General features: G+C 32.9%; 1 protein-coding gene across 5 annotated transcripts in view; it reads left to right on the forward strand.

The window, feature by feature from the left end:
* Nucleotides 1–1,153: 1,153 nt before the first annotated feature.
* Nucleotides 1,154–17,377, forward strand: part of LOC119067127 (transcription factor Sp9) — a 41,315-nt gene continuing 25,091 nt past the window's right edge. For 2 of the 5 annotated variants that reach the window (XM_037169901.1, XM_037169902.1), the window contains exon 1: nt 1,154–1,941. In XM_037169901.1, coding sequence (XP_037025796.1) covers nt 1,831–1,941 — 111 coding nt within the window. In that variant the 5' untranslated portion in view covers nt 1,154–1,830. Of the gene's footprint in view, nt 1,942–2,485; nt 2,564–17,377 lie in introns of those variants that run through there. The other 3 variants (XM_037169903.1, XM_037169905.1, XM_037169906.1) reach the window with 2 other exon arrangements.

The raw sequence follows: 17,377 nt of genomic DNA on the forward strand, positions 1-17,377 counted from the left end.
AATTTTTCACTTTTATACAAAAGGCCCATGTGCTTTTGATTTCACCATTTTAGCATAACCATTACACATGGAAATTTGCAAAATAATTACAAACAATAAATCAATTTCGTTGCAATTAAATCCACAATTAAATAGGTGTATGTGTATCTCTTCCAATAATCTACAGATCAGATTCGTTTTATGCCAACGAAATTCCATCACATAAAGTCTGATTAATCTGATAAACACCTTCGATCACTCCCTTTTTACATTTTCATAAAAGAAAAAACCAATAACTACAACAATCTATACAACCATCACATTCATAATTATATATGAGTTTAATTTCAGAGATTGCAGATCAAACACTTCTTTTTAAGGCTTGTATGACAATCTAGCGTTATACAACAACGGCGAAAATGTGTATAATGTAATGCGGTGTGTAACATTCATCGGTACCAGTTCGATAGCAGAAAAAAAACATTTCTTTTCTTCTGCTTAAAACAAATAAAAGAAAAACCGAACCTCGACTCCGAGAAATTAACGAAAATTAAACAATAAATAACCAACGAGAGGAATAAAAACCACAAACTTATTTGCAATATGTGTGTACGTACGTACATACTTAGTATTATCTTCTATATACTTGAGTTGAAAATTAAGTGATGGCAAAAGACCGATAAAAATGTTTCACAAACTCAGCAAGTCGATTTTCTTTCATAAAACGAGACCATTTCACTTCAACAAAGTGGTGCTCTTATAGCCCATTTTCATTATTCTGTAAGCAATTCCATGGTTTTGTATTGCCATATTATAGCCAACACCAACACCAACGACAACTATTATCCATCCGTGTGTACAGTAAACATTCAAACACCAATACCATTCCAAAAACCCACTGTTCCAAAATGAAATTAATTTGTATCGTATGTATCGTGCATTTTATTTCAATTTTATTTTATTTTTTACTTTTTTTTGCGCAAGTCAGATCCGGTTTCTTACATCCACTTATCCGGTTTTGTTCCCCACCTCAGTTGTTGTTGTCTTTTCATTCCCTATTTCGTTCCCTATTCATTTCATTGGTTCATACCGCATTAAAGGCGGTTCGATAAAGTGGGAGAATGGGCGTCATTGTATAACTTTGTCATGTCAAAAACTAGTTTTTAGTGAAACCAAGTTAGTTATCACCGACTTCGTTTGAGATACGTATGTTTTTATTGTGTGTACGCGCGTTTAACCCTATCAATTTTTTGAATAGACAATAAATTATCAGTATTGTGACGAATGTTTGTACAAGGATCTATTGTTTGTTATATTGAATGCAATATAAAAGAAAAGGATTTGACAGGATATATCTCGGTCGGAATGAACATTTTTTTGTGTTTTTGATTGAATTAAAGATTTTTTTTGTGAATTAATGATCATTATCCGCGGAAAGTTTTGTTAATTTACTTTAATACCGGAGTGAAGTTCTATTTGATTTTCGAGAGAAATAAATCTACAGTGCTCGTTCAACATAAAAATTGACAAATTTGATTTCGTTTCGTCAAACAAAACGATAAAAAAAAAACAACAAAATTTCCTCAATCCTCAACAATATGTAACATGAATGGTACAAAATCTGACATAAAGAAACCATTGACACTCTAATTATTCCTTTTCAAAATTACATAAAAAAAGAGAAATAAATATAGAAGAAAAAACCATTCACTTCTCTTTTGTATTCTACCGCCTATTGTCCTGATATATTGTTTGTGTGTTATACCATATATTTGTTTGAAATAGGAAAAAGCATACACATTGTGCAAGATAACATAAAAATAAATCAAATTGAGTGAATACGATCGAAAAATGTTGACCGACATGACACCGTCGGCAGGCCAATTTTATGGCTCGCAGATACCGATGGGAATGAATATCACAAACATTACGAGTCATATACAGAAACCTACTGTTAGTGCTGTAAGTTATATTTTTCTGATTTGTTTTTTTTTTCTATTCTTTTTTGTTGATATATTTTGAAAATCTGTAGAGAAAATGAGGTTCGTTTTTTGTTAAAGTCTTTCACGATCAACGTTCGATTCTCTCACATGTCCATTCAATTTTGTTTGTAAATAATAGCGAAAAAGTTCTATGCAAATCAACCTAATTGGACGTTAAACAAACCGAAGATAACAGATTTTTTGGGTTTTGTTTTCATGCATCCTTACACGCATAGACCGTGGCTTTGTATAACTTAGGCAACTCAATTATCATCGAATAGATCGACGCTAGAATGAATTTGTTTTTTTTTCTTCCAAAAATTGATCTTCGCTCGATTCATTCACAATTTAAATGAGCAGTCGCACGCGATTTGACTGATCATTCAAATCAAAAGTAACAGCACGCAATGTCAGGGACAACAATTTCGGTTTACCATTATTGGATAACCAAACGCATATCAGTCATAAAAACTTGTTAGACTGAATAGTCAGATAGTGTTTTCAGGCTGAAAAACTCAGTTAAAAGAATTATCAAGAAGATGATACACCAAAAAGAAAAGTTTCATCTGTACCGTCTTCTACTGTTATCAGCAACGACAAAAGTGAATGATAAGCACTGGCTAACAGTGTGATCTTACATAGCAAACGGTATGTTGCAACAAATGAAGTAAAAGATTCGGTGTAAATATGCTGATCGAAAAACGTAACCGAATCGATACTAATGTTAGCGGCATGTCTGTTGTCACTAGTAAAAGTTATAGTTTGAATTTCGTCTAGTAATGAATATGCAATTTTTGATCGCATTTATTTGAACTTGAAGATCAATTTTAAAAAAGTTGAAGCACTTTAACTCGTGTTATGGATAGGGTTAGGGAAGGGGTTGGTGGGTGACAGACATAAAAACCAATTAAGATTTGTTCGGGATTGGATTGGGACCTTACACAAAACCCTTTCGTCGTGGAAACTTATAAGAACCCTACCAGTTAAATGTCAATGTTTGGCCTACACATTCTTAAAATCGATTTATAACTGTGAAGCCATGATGGTACACGGTTTTGGCCAAATGAAGCAAAGAGTAGATCAGGTTCACAGGTTGTCTTTTACATTTTTCGCCATTTGGCCAGCAATCGATTTTAAGAAAGTGTAGGCCAAAAAATAACATTTAAGTTCTAAGGTTCTTCCTGGCAGCTCGGTTGCACCGTTCAAAAGGACAATACTCCTGGTGCAAAAACTAGTATTTCTGATTTAGATTCTCAGTATTCAACAGGTTTGATTAAAGAAACAAAATCAATGCCAGTCTGTGTCTGAAATTACTTAGTCTTGATTACTTTTATTAGAACTGATGTTCTAATTAATTTGAATAAATAACTTCTCATCAAAATACTTAACATGCCAATTATAAATAATTATACGTAAAACAAACAACTACATAACCAACCAAAGAACAGAGAGTGCAGAAGGGGGATTCCTTTCTGACTATTTAAATTAATATCTTTATTCTTTGCTGAACCATCTGACTGCATAGAAAATCCATATTTTATCTTAAATGAACATAAAATGGTTAATAAATTAACTTGAAAAATACCTCATCAGAAACACAAATGAGAAGAAAAATGTAATGTGAAAAAAGAAACCATCCTAGCGCTCCCATTAAAATTTTGTTAAAATGTTTTTCAGTGAACAGATTTTTCGGTTTTCCCTTTACCGAAAAAATTCTATCGCACATGTGTGCTGACAGATAGATTCTTTTTCGTCATTTTTCTTTCTGCACATATGCAGAGAGACATTTTTATTTAAAAATAAAACATTTCCAACATAATATAACATCAAAACAGTTCCATATTTATAATATGCGACACTTATCCACTCATTTCAATTCCTTTCTTCTTCTCCATTCTCTATGGTGATAATCTTTAATCTTGAGTAATATTTAAAGAGAAAACATCTTAATGCGGTTCGACTAATTTATTTCGACATTGGAATTTCAAATTTGTCGTCATGGAATCTCAGATTCGGTGTAATTAATTGTAGTGTCAAATGGTTTGTTATTTAATTATGCGACACCCTGCTTCACACATATTTTTTTCCGTTCTAAAATTCTTAAAAAAATATATCTAAAAAACGAGCAGAAAGGTCGGGAAAAATTTCAAATATTTTTCCAGTTCATCAGAATGAAGGTTGATCAACGAATTAACATTATTATTCCGGTTAAAACACACACAAAAAACCCCATGTTAAAGATACGCCGTGAATATTATATTCGTGTGCCAATTGGCTGGGGGTTCAATCGAAAATCAAACATCGTTAGAACGGGTAATTCATTTACCAAAGACAATTTCATCATTTTGTTTGATCGTCCGATTTTGTACCCTCCTGTTGATCGCAGGGGTTATACGATGTAATCATTATAATGACCCAAATCAAAAGGCGGCTGTCATCCCACCCGTCGGTACAACTAACGTATCTCGGCATCCTGCTGCGTTTTGGGTACAGATCGTGTACGCCGATTTTTTTTTGTACTTCTTCTTGTTGTTCTTCTACACTCGAACTTGATTTGTTGAAGGATTTGTTTTAAGCACTAACATTTTGTTGGTCTGTTTCCTTTTTTGTTCAAGAGTGGCAAAAATGTATACGGTCACGCAATATATTTTAGTTTGTGGAGTGGTATCGATGACAGGTTTTTTATGTAATTTTATTTATTTGCTTTTTTTTGCCTTCTTCTTCTTTTGTTAGCCAGAGGATCGGAAAAAAGGTTGGAATGGTTTGGTAACGCTATCGTTTTAGATGTTAAACAAGATTTTGCTGACATTTTAAGTGTTTGATAACTTGTCGGATTGACTTTTGAGACTACGATTTAGTCGAATTATTAATGTGCGAATTTTGCAAAGTCGTACACCCATCAGAAGATTTTAAATGATAGCGTTCACCATTGTATGTGTAGAGTCTGATATCATAAAAATACCACAGAACTGCTCAAACTATAATATCCCATTCGTAATTTGGAATCAGTGCATTGACAAAAAGTTTATATGTTCAGTACAATGAAACACGCGCCATTGCATGCCGACACTACTAATCCTACGTTTGGATGGTATTTAAGCTCATATATAGACATTGTAAATGACTACCAATTTACATGGTAGGTCCGATTAGATGAATATTGCAGGAAGTAATGTTACCCGTTCAGAATCGGCTAACGATCTGTTGGGAATTCGACAGCGACCGCAAAAATAAGCGATGGCTTCCGGCTAAAGTGCTGTTATAACAAAATGTACCTTTAAACGAATGAAGTAGAAGATTTTGTGTCAAACAAATTGAAAAAATGAAGTAGCAGATTTAATCATTTTTTGCTCTTCTCCTAAGCACCCCTTGTTACTTTGATTTCAAAATGTAGAGCATCATCATAGGCTCATCGTAAACAATAAATGTTAATTGCTGTTTTTACTTACGTTGATCCTTCTGATATGTGGACTCAGAATGAGTGTGGTATTGGTTCTCCAAAAGGAACAACAAAAAGTGCTAAGTACTTCCGTTTTCCGTTACTTTTCTCGTAATTTTTTTTTTTCAACAAACGGTGGCCAAACATAGTATAGAAAATCGACGTTTTTTAATGCATTTTATTGTAATATTAACTGAACGAAATCATCTGTTCACAATACGAAGCCTTTACACGAACGTGATCTTTTTGATTTGAAACATGACGAATTTCACTATTTGGCAGTTTCTTCTGACATACAGTTCATATAGTACATACACTCCTGCTAAAATTATTAGAAACGGCTAGTTATCTGTTATCGGTAACAATGAATTCCAGTTAAGTTTCTTCTATATAGCAAAATTGAACAATTGAAGTAAAAGATTTTATTTCAAACAGTTGCCGATTTAAACAAAAGAGATGACAAATTTGATGATCATATTGCGATGCGCTTCTAAAAGATTGATGAGCGCCCGATTTATGATCAATTAACTTAAAAGCAAAATAAAATGATCGAGTCTGGTTTTTGACAACTAAATTTTATATAGTGAAATTATGATCAATATGTTAGTCACGACGTGATCAAGAAGTCGATACAGGTCCTGTATTACAGGAAGGATCTTGCTTGGAAAATTTTTCTTTCACTGAGAATAAAACAAGAGGTACCTTGAGACAAAGCTCATACAGTTGTTAGTAGAATATTCCTTGACGTTGCGACGCACAATGAGATCAATAATTGCACAAATTGCTTCCCGGTTCTTGGTTCATGGACATAGCTAATAGCTAGACACTTCTATTAGAACTTAGTACGGGGTGGGAGTCTGTTTTTAAATGTTTAATAGAACCGGTGTGTATTTGTTGTTACTTAGTCGTATTCATCGGAAGCCTTCTTTTGCGTTCATGCGTAAATCTCAGATTTTTGACTTCTATAAAAAGAATTAATTTAAAGTAATTATGTAATTACAACCGGCGTTTAATTGCTCGAATTCAGTAATTTGTGAGTAAAAATAGAAATGAAAAGGTAGAATTAATTGAGAGTAGACTCTGCGTAAAAAGAACGTAAATTTAGTTTTTTTTTTGCTGTAATTTTAATCAAACTTTTTTAATATTCTCCAGCAATTAAAACGATTCATTTTCTGAGAATGACCGAAAGAGATATATTCAGATTTAATTAAACTCAGAATTACAATTCTTCTTCTTCTTCTTTTTTTTTTATAAATTCTATAATGTTCTTCATTTTACGTAGCGTTATCTATTTCCATAACTGAAATCTTATATTCTAAAAATCAACGCGTCTGTAGTCCAATTTCGAGTAACACGCAATTACATCGTTTATTTTTACAAAACTTTTATTTCCACAAAAACTGCCATGAATTTTAAAATCCAGTTTTGTGACGTGAAACTCATACTATAATATGTTGGAGAATGATTGAACGTTACATAGTCTCGGTGGTTTTTTTTTTCTTTTATTTTTATTTTATTTTATTCCACCGAACGCACCGTTGCAACATTTATGTGAACTAAACTCTATACATGAATTTATAATAATCTTTTATTCGAATCTTGGAAATGCATATCACTGTTTTGTAAATGATAGCTGCAGAACAGTTCAACATAAATAATTGTAAATTACACTAACTCGTTTTGTTTGGAGTGTAAGAAAATATGTGTATCGAAAAATGTATGCAGGCAATGCAAAGAAAAAGCAATTTCTTCGGCTAAATAAATAATACAAAAATCGAGTCGAACAAGTAAGATGTGTCCGAATACAGAGTCGGAACACACGTATGAAAAATGTCCGAAAAGATATATGCAGAATTTGCAGTGAAAAAAATGCATCCAAAGCAAAGATTTCTAATTTTTTTTAAATTTCATTTGTGGAAAATGAGCAAGGTGAAACCAATAAGATACTTGCGTGTTGTGTACGTCTTCATACTTGTATGAGAGGTTGTTTTGAAGTATATTTTGACATGAGTTGTCTTATTGGATTACATTTTTGTTGTTTTTGAATGAAAACAATTGACACTGATTGGTGTTGGGACTTGTTAGTTTTGTAGAATGCGTTTACAAGTAATTATGTAGTTACTGTATTTCGAGCGAAAAGATACTTTAGTTGGTAATTAACTGCAGGAACTTATAACAAATTCATGCCCACGTCTATGCGAGCCCTTGCTTATATTTAGTCTTAGTATTTACGTGAATTACTGAAACAGTTTGAATTCAGTTAATTAGGACAATTTTTTCGGACATTTAGAGCCACTTATCAACAATTATACTATCCAATCTGGTAATTATTTTGAACGAAATATTATCAACAGATTCGTTAAACAATCTTTTACTTCAAAAGCTTTAACATACATAAGACCAAACATAGTCCATCTCTGATTTTTGTCGACGCTGTAGGAAACCATTCCCTTGCGCCGCACGTTTTTCAGTACTCGTCTTCGTTGCGCTCTATTTTCTTATGAAATAACTTAACTCTTATATCCATGAAATGTCATAACAGTGAAGTTGGTTCACACAAAAATAGTGCGCCGAGATCAGTAGTTTTAGTACGAAAATGAAATATACTAGAAATGTCATAGAATCATAGAAAAATCTATTTAAGCTGTAGTTTCGATATAAAATTTCGATACCGATGACATTTTTATTTCAAGTTTTTAATATTTGAATTGCCTGAACAGTGAGTAGAAAAATAGTGGAACGAATGAAACACTCTCGCAGCAACAGTTTTAGTTTGGTGCTCAATGGATCAGTTTTTCGATGAGCCACAAAATTGTTAAGCTATTACAGACCAGTAACACTTATTTGCAACTAACAATAATAATTTATGCAACCGAGTGACAAATGCTTTTTTAGGCACTAGATGTGAATAAAATAGTACATTACTATACCAGTGAAGTAATTTGATTTGTGCCACCGAGAATTGAAATACGACGGATTTCAATATCGATAACTAGATTGAAATGTCCAAAATTACAACACCCGTTTTCATGGCTTATTACAACACTCAAACCAGTGTTGAAATGAAATTCGTATGAGTTATTACAGCATTCGTTTTAAAAAAATGCAAAGCAACGTGATCGATCAAATTCGAAGAGTGATTGTTTACAATGAAAATTCTGAATTTTTGTGCATTTGTCTATTTCAATTCTCGGTTGGCACAAAGCATGATGTGTTACACGTATTGTAATGTGATTTTTTCAGCACACGACCCAATTTTCCTTACTCGCTCCGCTCGTAAGGAAAACTTGGGTCTAGTGCTGAAAAAATCAACATTACAATACTTGTAACACAACATACTATTGTGCCACCGAGAATTGAAATACGACTCTTTTCAGCACTCATTTTAGTGTTGTAAAGTGACTTATTTCAGCACCCGTTTGATGTGATATTACAACACTCAAAGCAGTGTTGATATGGAATTTGTATGAGTTGTTACAGCATTCGTTTGAGAAAATGCAAAGCAATGTGATCGATCAAAGTTGAAGAGTGATTGTTGTCAATGAAAGTTATGATTTTTTGTGCTCTTGTCTATTTCAATTCTCGGTTGGCACAAAGCATGATGTGTTACACGTATTGTAATGAGATTTTTTCAGCACTAGACCCAAGTTTTCCTTTCGAGCGGAGCGAGTTACATTACAATACTTGTAACACAACATACTAATCTCGTATCGAGATATCAAATTATTTCACGTGTAAAGTATGGCGTTTTACTTTACGAGCGAGGGAAAGGGTCTTCACTAGTGGAAGGGCCACATTACCTCACTAGTAAAGTAATAGTATGTTGTGTTACAAGTATTGTAATGTTGATTTTTTCAGCACTAGACCCAAGTTTTCCTTGGGTCGTGTGCTGAAAAAATCTCATTACAATACGTGTAACACATCATGCTTTGTGCCAACCGAGAATTGAAATAGACAAATGCACAAAAATTCAGAATTTTCATTGTAAACAATCACTCTTCGAATTTGATCGATCACGTTGCTTTGCATTTTTTTAAAACGAATGCTGTAATAACTCATACGAATTTCATTTCAACACTGGTTTGAGTGTTGTAATAAGCCATGAAAACGGGTGTTGTAATTTTGGACATTTCAATCTAGTTATCGATATTGAAATCCGTCGTATTTCAATTCTCGGTGGCACAAAAGAATTTTGGATACGAGATATCAAATTACTTCACTGGTATAGTAATGTACTATATCATCGAGTTGTATACAACGCTTTTCGCAATAAAGGCAACGGAAAGTCCTACTTTTCGTCACTTGTTGCGAAAAATGACATTTTCATGTGGGAACTAGACTCAATGATTTCCTCAACAATTAGAGTTGATATGAAAAGTCCTAGAATTTGTAGTAAAAACACTTTCCGTTCCTGGCATATTATATTTTCCCGGTACTCTCGCTAGCACCTCATTAAAAATGTCTATCCATGTGTACAGTTTTCTATTTTTCCTTATAATTATCATCCCCCAGAGTTGTTATGTATTTATTTTTTCAGTTAATACCGTTTTCAGCATTTATTATGTGCACATTTACTTAACAACTTCGATGACATTCTAATGTATAAATTAAAATTTCCAAAGCAAACACATAAATTATGGATTTAGCATTAACCCTTTTTCGATATTTATATTGTTTTAACAAATAATAATTCGACAACAAGCACACTATTATTTACACATTCAATACATCAAATTAATATTTCTTTTTCTAAAACGTTCTTCCAATTAAACGTTTATTAAAAATGAAAATTACCCTGTTAATTGGTTCTCAGTTCATTTCGTTTACATATTTTACATCAAACAATTATTACATGAACACTGAACTCTGAATATCAATTTTTTTTATTTTATTTTTATTTTAATATTCTGATAATTTGAAATCGATAATTTGTCATATTGTGAAATGGTAATAGTTTATATCGTCCAACCGAGAAGGGATATAATAGGTTCGCATTGTGTCTCGGCAACGAAATGCATTTGCTTAACTGTGTACACACACATAATTTAATAGCGGAATACAAGTTCAAAGGACGTGACTCGGTGTTTGGTATTTTAGTCTTACTAATGGTTCTATATAACCGGCGGCGGCGATAATTCACGATTTAAAAAAACCTTCTTTGGCTCGCTAATGTTAGTTAGATTAAGGTCTTGCACGGTTCCAAAATTGTCGTTTATCCACTGATAGAAAAGTTAACGTCTGATATGTATAACTGGCTGCTAGACAGTCTTTTTCCTGCCTTACTTCGGACACGTATGGTATAAACATACGACCGACATGATTAGTCACGAACAGTACGTATAACTTTACATATAGCAACTATATGTATAAAAACACGTAGCAACTATACGCACCTTCGGATATTATGAACTCCAAGATGAGGATCTGCCATGGCAAATGTCTTAACGACTTCTTATCGAAAACAGAAAAATCTTCCTGATGGAGCTAGTTAGGTCAGAGAGTAGGGAACAAAAGATCCTTGATCTGGGTTCTTGTTTGTCGAAGAAGCCTCCCTAAACTCTAATCTATCTCTCTAAAGCTGTCTGGCAGAGAGTTATATACTTTTCACCGTCTTTTTCATAATTCAATGAGTTCTTTGCACACCTTCGGGAAAACATGGCTTCGCATCTTACCATCAAGTTTCACATGAAAACTCGACTTTTACTTGTGTGTGTAACTATTTTTTAGGAAGTCATGGACTTGATTTTGCATTGACAGTCGATATCACTGAACTGACTGTTTCGGTCGGGTTTGATCTAGAATATCTTTTATTGGTGCAATTTGAAGGTCTAAGTTACAGAAATTGCTTTCAATAGAAGATTTTACAGATATTGCGGCTTTTCAGGCGATTGTTCACAATTCAAAAGGGGAGACTCGATTTGACAGTTACAGATTTGAATGCTTTGCTACTCTTAATAACTGTTTATAAAATGAACTTTCTCAGTAATCAGTAGTTCTAGAGAATCAAATCGATATAGTCCAACATTGGTCTCAAAAAAACTTGTATTGGAAATGGTTCGAAAAACTTAACGTAAGCGAAATTAATTTAACTTAACGAAAGAGGGCAGTAGCGCTGATGCTATTTGATGCTTAAGCCTGTTGTTAGATAAATAAAAAATGTCTATTGATGAAAATCTTAAAATCAATGAAACGTGTGACACATTGTAACAAGATGTTAGCGGTAATCTTAAGAGACAACGAGGTACTTGAATTCCACCAAATTTGCTAAATGTAAACGTATAGGAAAACGAACACAGTTATTTCTACTGCCGAATAGTTCCATTTTCATATTACATGGGAGTATGCGGGGCGTATTACATATTTGTTCCGGCTCTCATGAATGATTTTTCCGTTGATTTAGCACAAATAAACTTTGAAACGAAAAATCATTCGAAATTAAGAATTCACTTCACACCACAAAAAAAACTGAAATTTGTAATCGAACTTTTCAACGCCCAGCTTTGGAGAAAGCCTCATCCACCCAATACCAATATGACACCATTGATCACACAAAAAAAAACGAAACGTAAAAAAACAAAAAACAAAAAGGTGTTTTAAAGAGACAACAATAAATTGAATTGTGGAAACATCAATAAAAAGGTGTGTCATAAAACATTAAAAACTTTGTCATGATTATTACAAGAACATATTACATTTGTACAATATATTACAAACTAACACACAAACAATACCTTGAAATATGAATGCATTATATGAATGGCCATATATGTATAAATACACTCTGTTGATGATAGTTCCAGGTTTAATCAATGGCAACACGTTTGTTTTCATTCAAACTAATGGACACCCGCTGCGCTATCACGTTTCAGAATCAATTAAAGTCGTATTCGATAGCGTTTCGAATGAATATGTCTGTATGAATATTATACAAGCCGTTGTGTTTTATAGTTTGGCGGATAGAACATTTATAAGTTTTTTTTTGTATTATTTTCCAATTCTTCAAAATTTACCACACATTTATTGTGACTTGGAACTTCAGTCACTTTTTTGTTGTGATGTTTTTTTTTGTTTTGGATATAATATATCCGTGATATGGGGGATACGTATCAGACGGATAATATTTGTAAAATTATGTAATAGAACCGTTTGGTATGGTAATATCCTAAATTAATAGACGTTAGAAGTTTTTAATCCGGAAAAGAATTAAAAGTTCTTGTCTTGGCTATAAATAAAAATTTTTAGATTTCGTTTTTTTTTTGTGTTCGTTCATCTCAGTCCAGTAGATATATATATGTGTGTGTGTTGATTTATTTGTACAAACTCATTATCGTTTGATTTCGGCCGCTTTTAAAATATGATTTTAATAGGTTCGAAATGAGTAAGGTATTCCATTCTGATTGTTTTGCGTCTAGTGTCTATACACACATTTTAATATTCCGTTTTTTCTTGAATGAAAAACGTTGGTGGTTTTGGGTCGGTTTTTTTCCTGTTCGGAATAGAATATCAAATTATAGCCACATTTCGGTTTCGGGAATTAAATAATGATTCGAAACCTTTCTCGTTCGATAATTTGATTTATTTTACTGGGTGAGGTTTGCCCTTTTTTCCCAATAAAATTAAATATTCATTTAACAGTTTGAGCATACAGTCGAACATACAGTTCAAATCAAAAAAATATATCATACGCACAAACAACGAACGGAAATAAAGGAGGGAAACTTGAATCTTTCGTGTAATGTAGGAAAAAATTCATAACACAATATGGCAAAATCGGGATGAATTTGAGACATAGCAGAGACAGAGAAAATTTCTTTAATTTCGAACTAAAGAAAAAAACAATTTTTCACAGCGCAGGCGAGAAAATAGTCAGTTTCTCACCTCAGCTGAAACTTCGGGAACTTTGAAAAATGCTGTGACTATTTCGGGAGAAAAGTTGGATATTGCATTTTCTCGGATGTCTAGTGGCTCTCGGTACACTCTGGCCACAAGCAAAAGCCTCGAAATGCAATTTTAAACTTTTCTTCCCTCGTTGAACAAATAACTGTTGATTCGAAGCAAAGTTCGCTCAATTCAATTGCGTTTTCAATTTTTGTGGCAACGCAACGTTTGTGGGATCTGAAAAATAGGTCAATGAGTTAACATTCACGTTATCGCTTATCGCTCTTCAAAAAATGACTGAAAATACGAATATATTTTATGAATGTTGCTGCAAATCGATTGCAGCTTTCTGCTGAAGGCAATTATTAATCCGTCTCACGTTATCTGTCTTACTCAATTTGTAACCCCGAACCACTGATACCAAGAAGTCAACTACATTTCCTTCAGCAAAGACCTTAGTAACAGGAATTTTTAGAGGTCATCTGCGCGTAGAAATAAGCAACTTCCGATAGCAATGAAATAAAAATGTTGATCTTAAGTGAAACGACCCGATCAGTGTCTTTGAAAGCAACATCAACAAAAAAAGAGAATGACATTGCATACATTCGAAAAGTCATTCTAAACACCAGTATGCGACTGTCTGCATATTTCCTCAAATCAATCAAGTGGATACAACAGCACAACAGCAGAAAAAAAAACCACAACAAAAACTTTGAACGATTCGCGTGAACGGTAATTTAAATAAAACATCATTTTTAAATGGTCTCTGAAATATGGTGAAACAGTCAAAATATGCTGACCTTTTTGTAATATGAAGTTTCGAAAATAATTCGTTGCAATTTAGCAAAAATGATTCGAAAAATTTTTGAACGTTGAAAAATGATGAAGAGAGCAAGAATCAAGAAAAGAAGAAGAAATAAAAAAAAAACGAAAAGAAAATATTAAACGACGAACATTGAAAATGTAATATATCGGACAAGAGGATAAATAACTCAAAATGAACTATGACAAGAAAATTCACGATAATAGCCAAAGCGGAGAGGATACGGACTGAACATATTATACGATTAATTTTGTGCTGGTAACTTAAAAAAAAAATTCATCTCAAAATGAAATGGAAAAAAAAGAAGAATTCACAGTACATTTAACCCGAAGAAAATGTGTTTATGTATGTCCATCAAAGGCCGGCGTGATTTAGAGCTTTTGCAACGAAAACAAAACGAAAACTATTAAGTACGAAAAAAAATGATGATCGAAACGAACGAACTGAACTTACCAGCCGATCTTGCTTGCTTACATGTCAATAAATTTATCGGTCCAGGAATAAAATTATAATAAATGTATTTTTATATTAAAATAATTGCAATAATTTGAGAATAATTTTCAACATGCGATAACTGTAATTACAACTTTTTTGTGTTGTTTTTTTGCTTTGTTTTTTTTTTGTTTGTTAAGATCAATGAGTCAAATTTTGATTTATTAACAACCAAGAAGTGTCAATTTTAACAAACAAAGAAGTGGCTAGTTGCTGTAAGATATAATAAGAAGAGTATAGTATAATGGTGTGACAACACTTCAAAGTTAGAAACATTGACAGACCATTTAAGAAAGAAGTGGATTATTACAAGCCATCAATGAACCCGAAGTATAATATAGCTTTCTAGTCAAGCAATGCTCGTACTCGTAGCGTGAAACTTATAAATATATAACATGGTTGAAAGCTTCAAGAGCCTGTTAAACGTGCAAAGTAGAAGAAACCAATTTTCTTTAAATGGGGGCTACTTAATGGGAAAGTTGTCGTGCAAACTTGTTCAATTTAATGTGACATTGGTCATAATTTATTTATTTATTTTTTCGTCAGTACGCATTTATGGATTCTGTTTAATATCGAAATGGTTTTGGTGATTTAAAAGCACAAATTCCGTAGAATTATTTATTCACATTAAATATTCGTCGGCACGTGTCTAATTACAAAATAATTTACAATTCATTAAGACTTGTAGATGTCTTAAATTAATGTTCCATTCTCTCTCCATACGTATAAAATACGCAATTTCCATTAAATTGTATGTGACCACTGATCATATGCACACACACAAAAAAAAATTATTTAAATACTTAATAGCGTTATAACTTATGCTTTTATAAACATTTAATGTTGTTGTTTAGTATCGCAAATACACATCAAACATTTTGTTCAGAGTGTGGTGTCGTTGTTGTTTTTTTTTTTCTTCTCTTCATTTTGAATAAATGCCTCGCTCAAGGCGATCCGTCAAAGAATTTTTCTGAGTAAATGATCCAAGTGATCAAACGACATATAACATTGAAATGTTGCGGTATAGCATAATATATAGAGCTGGTGTGTGTTGTGGTTGTTTACTGGCATGGCATGATTGTTATGTTGTTGTTTTTTTTTTCTCGTGATAATGAATATCGTAGTGCAGGTTGTAAGCAGGTACATTGTATAATATAAAATGTCTGAGATTTATTGGTTGAAAAAACAAAACAGTTCAAATTTTGAAATCAATGAAGTAAGTTACAGCGAGTATATGATCATGTCAGCGGGTTTTTAATATTAGAACACTTGTCGGCTATACGAAACCACACTGGATGAGGAATATAAAAAACCAAAAGATTTTAACCACGGCTTGATAATTTTTTTGCGGTCTAGATATCTCTCATTAGAATCGCACGCGGCGACAGTAAACTTTATTCAGTCGCACGAAATCTAGACACATTTTTTGGTATTCAATTTTGAGACAATTTTGATTTACATCTCTCGTCTCAAATCAGAATTTTATTCACACGCATATATTGAGTGCATTGCATACAATCAAACTGATGATGTGCGTTTGCCAATCAAGATTAACGACTTTATAACATTTTAATTGCAAGTGGCAGTTAATAACATTAATTAAACAAAAACAACACCAACAAGTTGTAATTATACTTTGCATATTGTGCATATTGAGCGAAATTTGAGCCGCCGTACGAACGCAACTTTCGTAATGTCGATGTAGTTTTGATGCAAGGGCCGAGACAAATAGTAGAACACGTTCCCTGTTTTGTTTGCCAAGTGTGGCGTTTGCAACTCGACCCGAAGGCAGCTGCGCAAGGTATTATATACCACACTGATATAAGGATGTATATCAGTGCCTATATTCGCGAAAATATTTTCACGAATTTTCTCAACGTTTCGCGATTTTCTCAAATTTTCACACAAAAAACTTTTTGGGAAAATTCACGAAAATTTGAGAAAATCGTGAAAATTTGAGAAAAATCGTGAAAATATTTTAGCGAATATAGGCACTGATATATAAAGAAGCCTCGTGTTAATACTCGCGCAAGCTCTCGTATGCGTACACGGCTCCTATATACATTCTTATAGCAGTAATGTACTATTAACGCTCATGTCAATGCAGTAATGACTCATTTCCCTGTTGATTAGTGAGTAAAACTCGATTTCAATGACCATGTGGATTATGTCTATCCATTCCACTCGAAAACTTATTTCATAGAGTACACACGAGAATAGATTGCATTGAAAGAAAATTGCGAAAATGAAATCCAAAAACAGGAGAGAAATAAATCAAATTGGGCGAATATTGCGTACAAATTCTTTTTTCCTCTCCGTTTCTCTGGCAGAGCCTTGACCTTAACTACCTATTGAAAGTCCATTATGTGAACAAAACTAATTTCGAGGCACGAAAAAAAAAACGTTGATCCGTTATTAAAAGTCTCTGTCGATATTTAATTAACTTTTTTTTTTAATTATCTGATCGTAAGAGTGCGTTTTATAATTACTTGGAAGATGAAGACTGTCATACCGTTGATGAATGAATTATGTTTTTGCAAAAGATGGGTTTCATTGGGAGGTTTTCCATGGTTTTATACTCACAGTGTTGCTGTTTGTTTTGTTGTTGTTTTATGATGGAAATGTTTTCTGTTTCTTTTATCGTGAATGTTTCGACTATTTCGTATTATGTTTTGTGTGTACACATTCTGGTGTATACATTAAATTGCATGATGTTGCAGCAGCATCAAACGATTTTTAAATTTATATAAAAAAATGAGAAACGAAGAGAAGCTGCAAAATTTT

The sequence above is a fragment of the Bradysia coprophila genome (genome assembly GCF_014529535.1).
Source record: "Bradysia coprophila strain Holo2 chromosome X unlocalized genomic scaffold, BU_Bcop_v1 contig_12, whole genome shotgun sequence".
NCBI lineage: Eukaryota > Metazoa > Arthropoda > Insecta > Diptera > Sciaridae > Bradysia > Bradysia coprophila.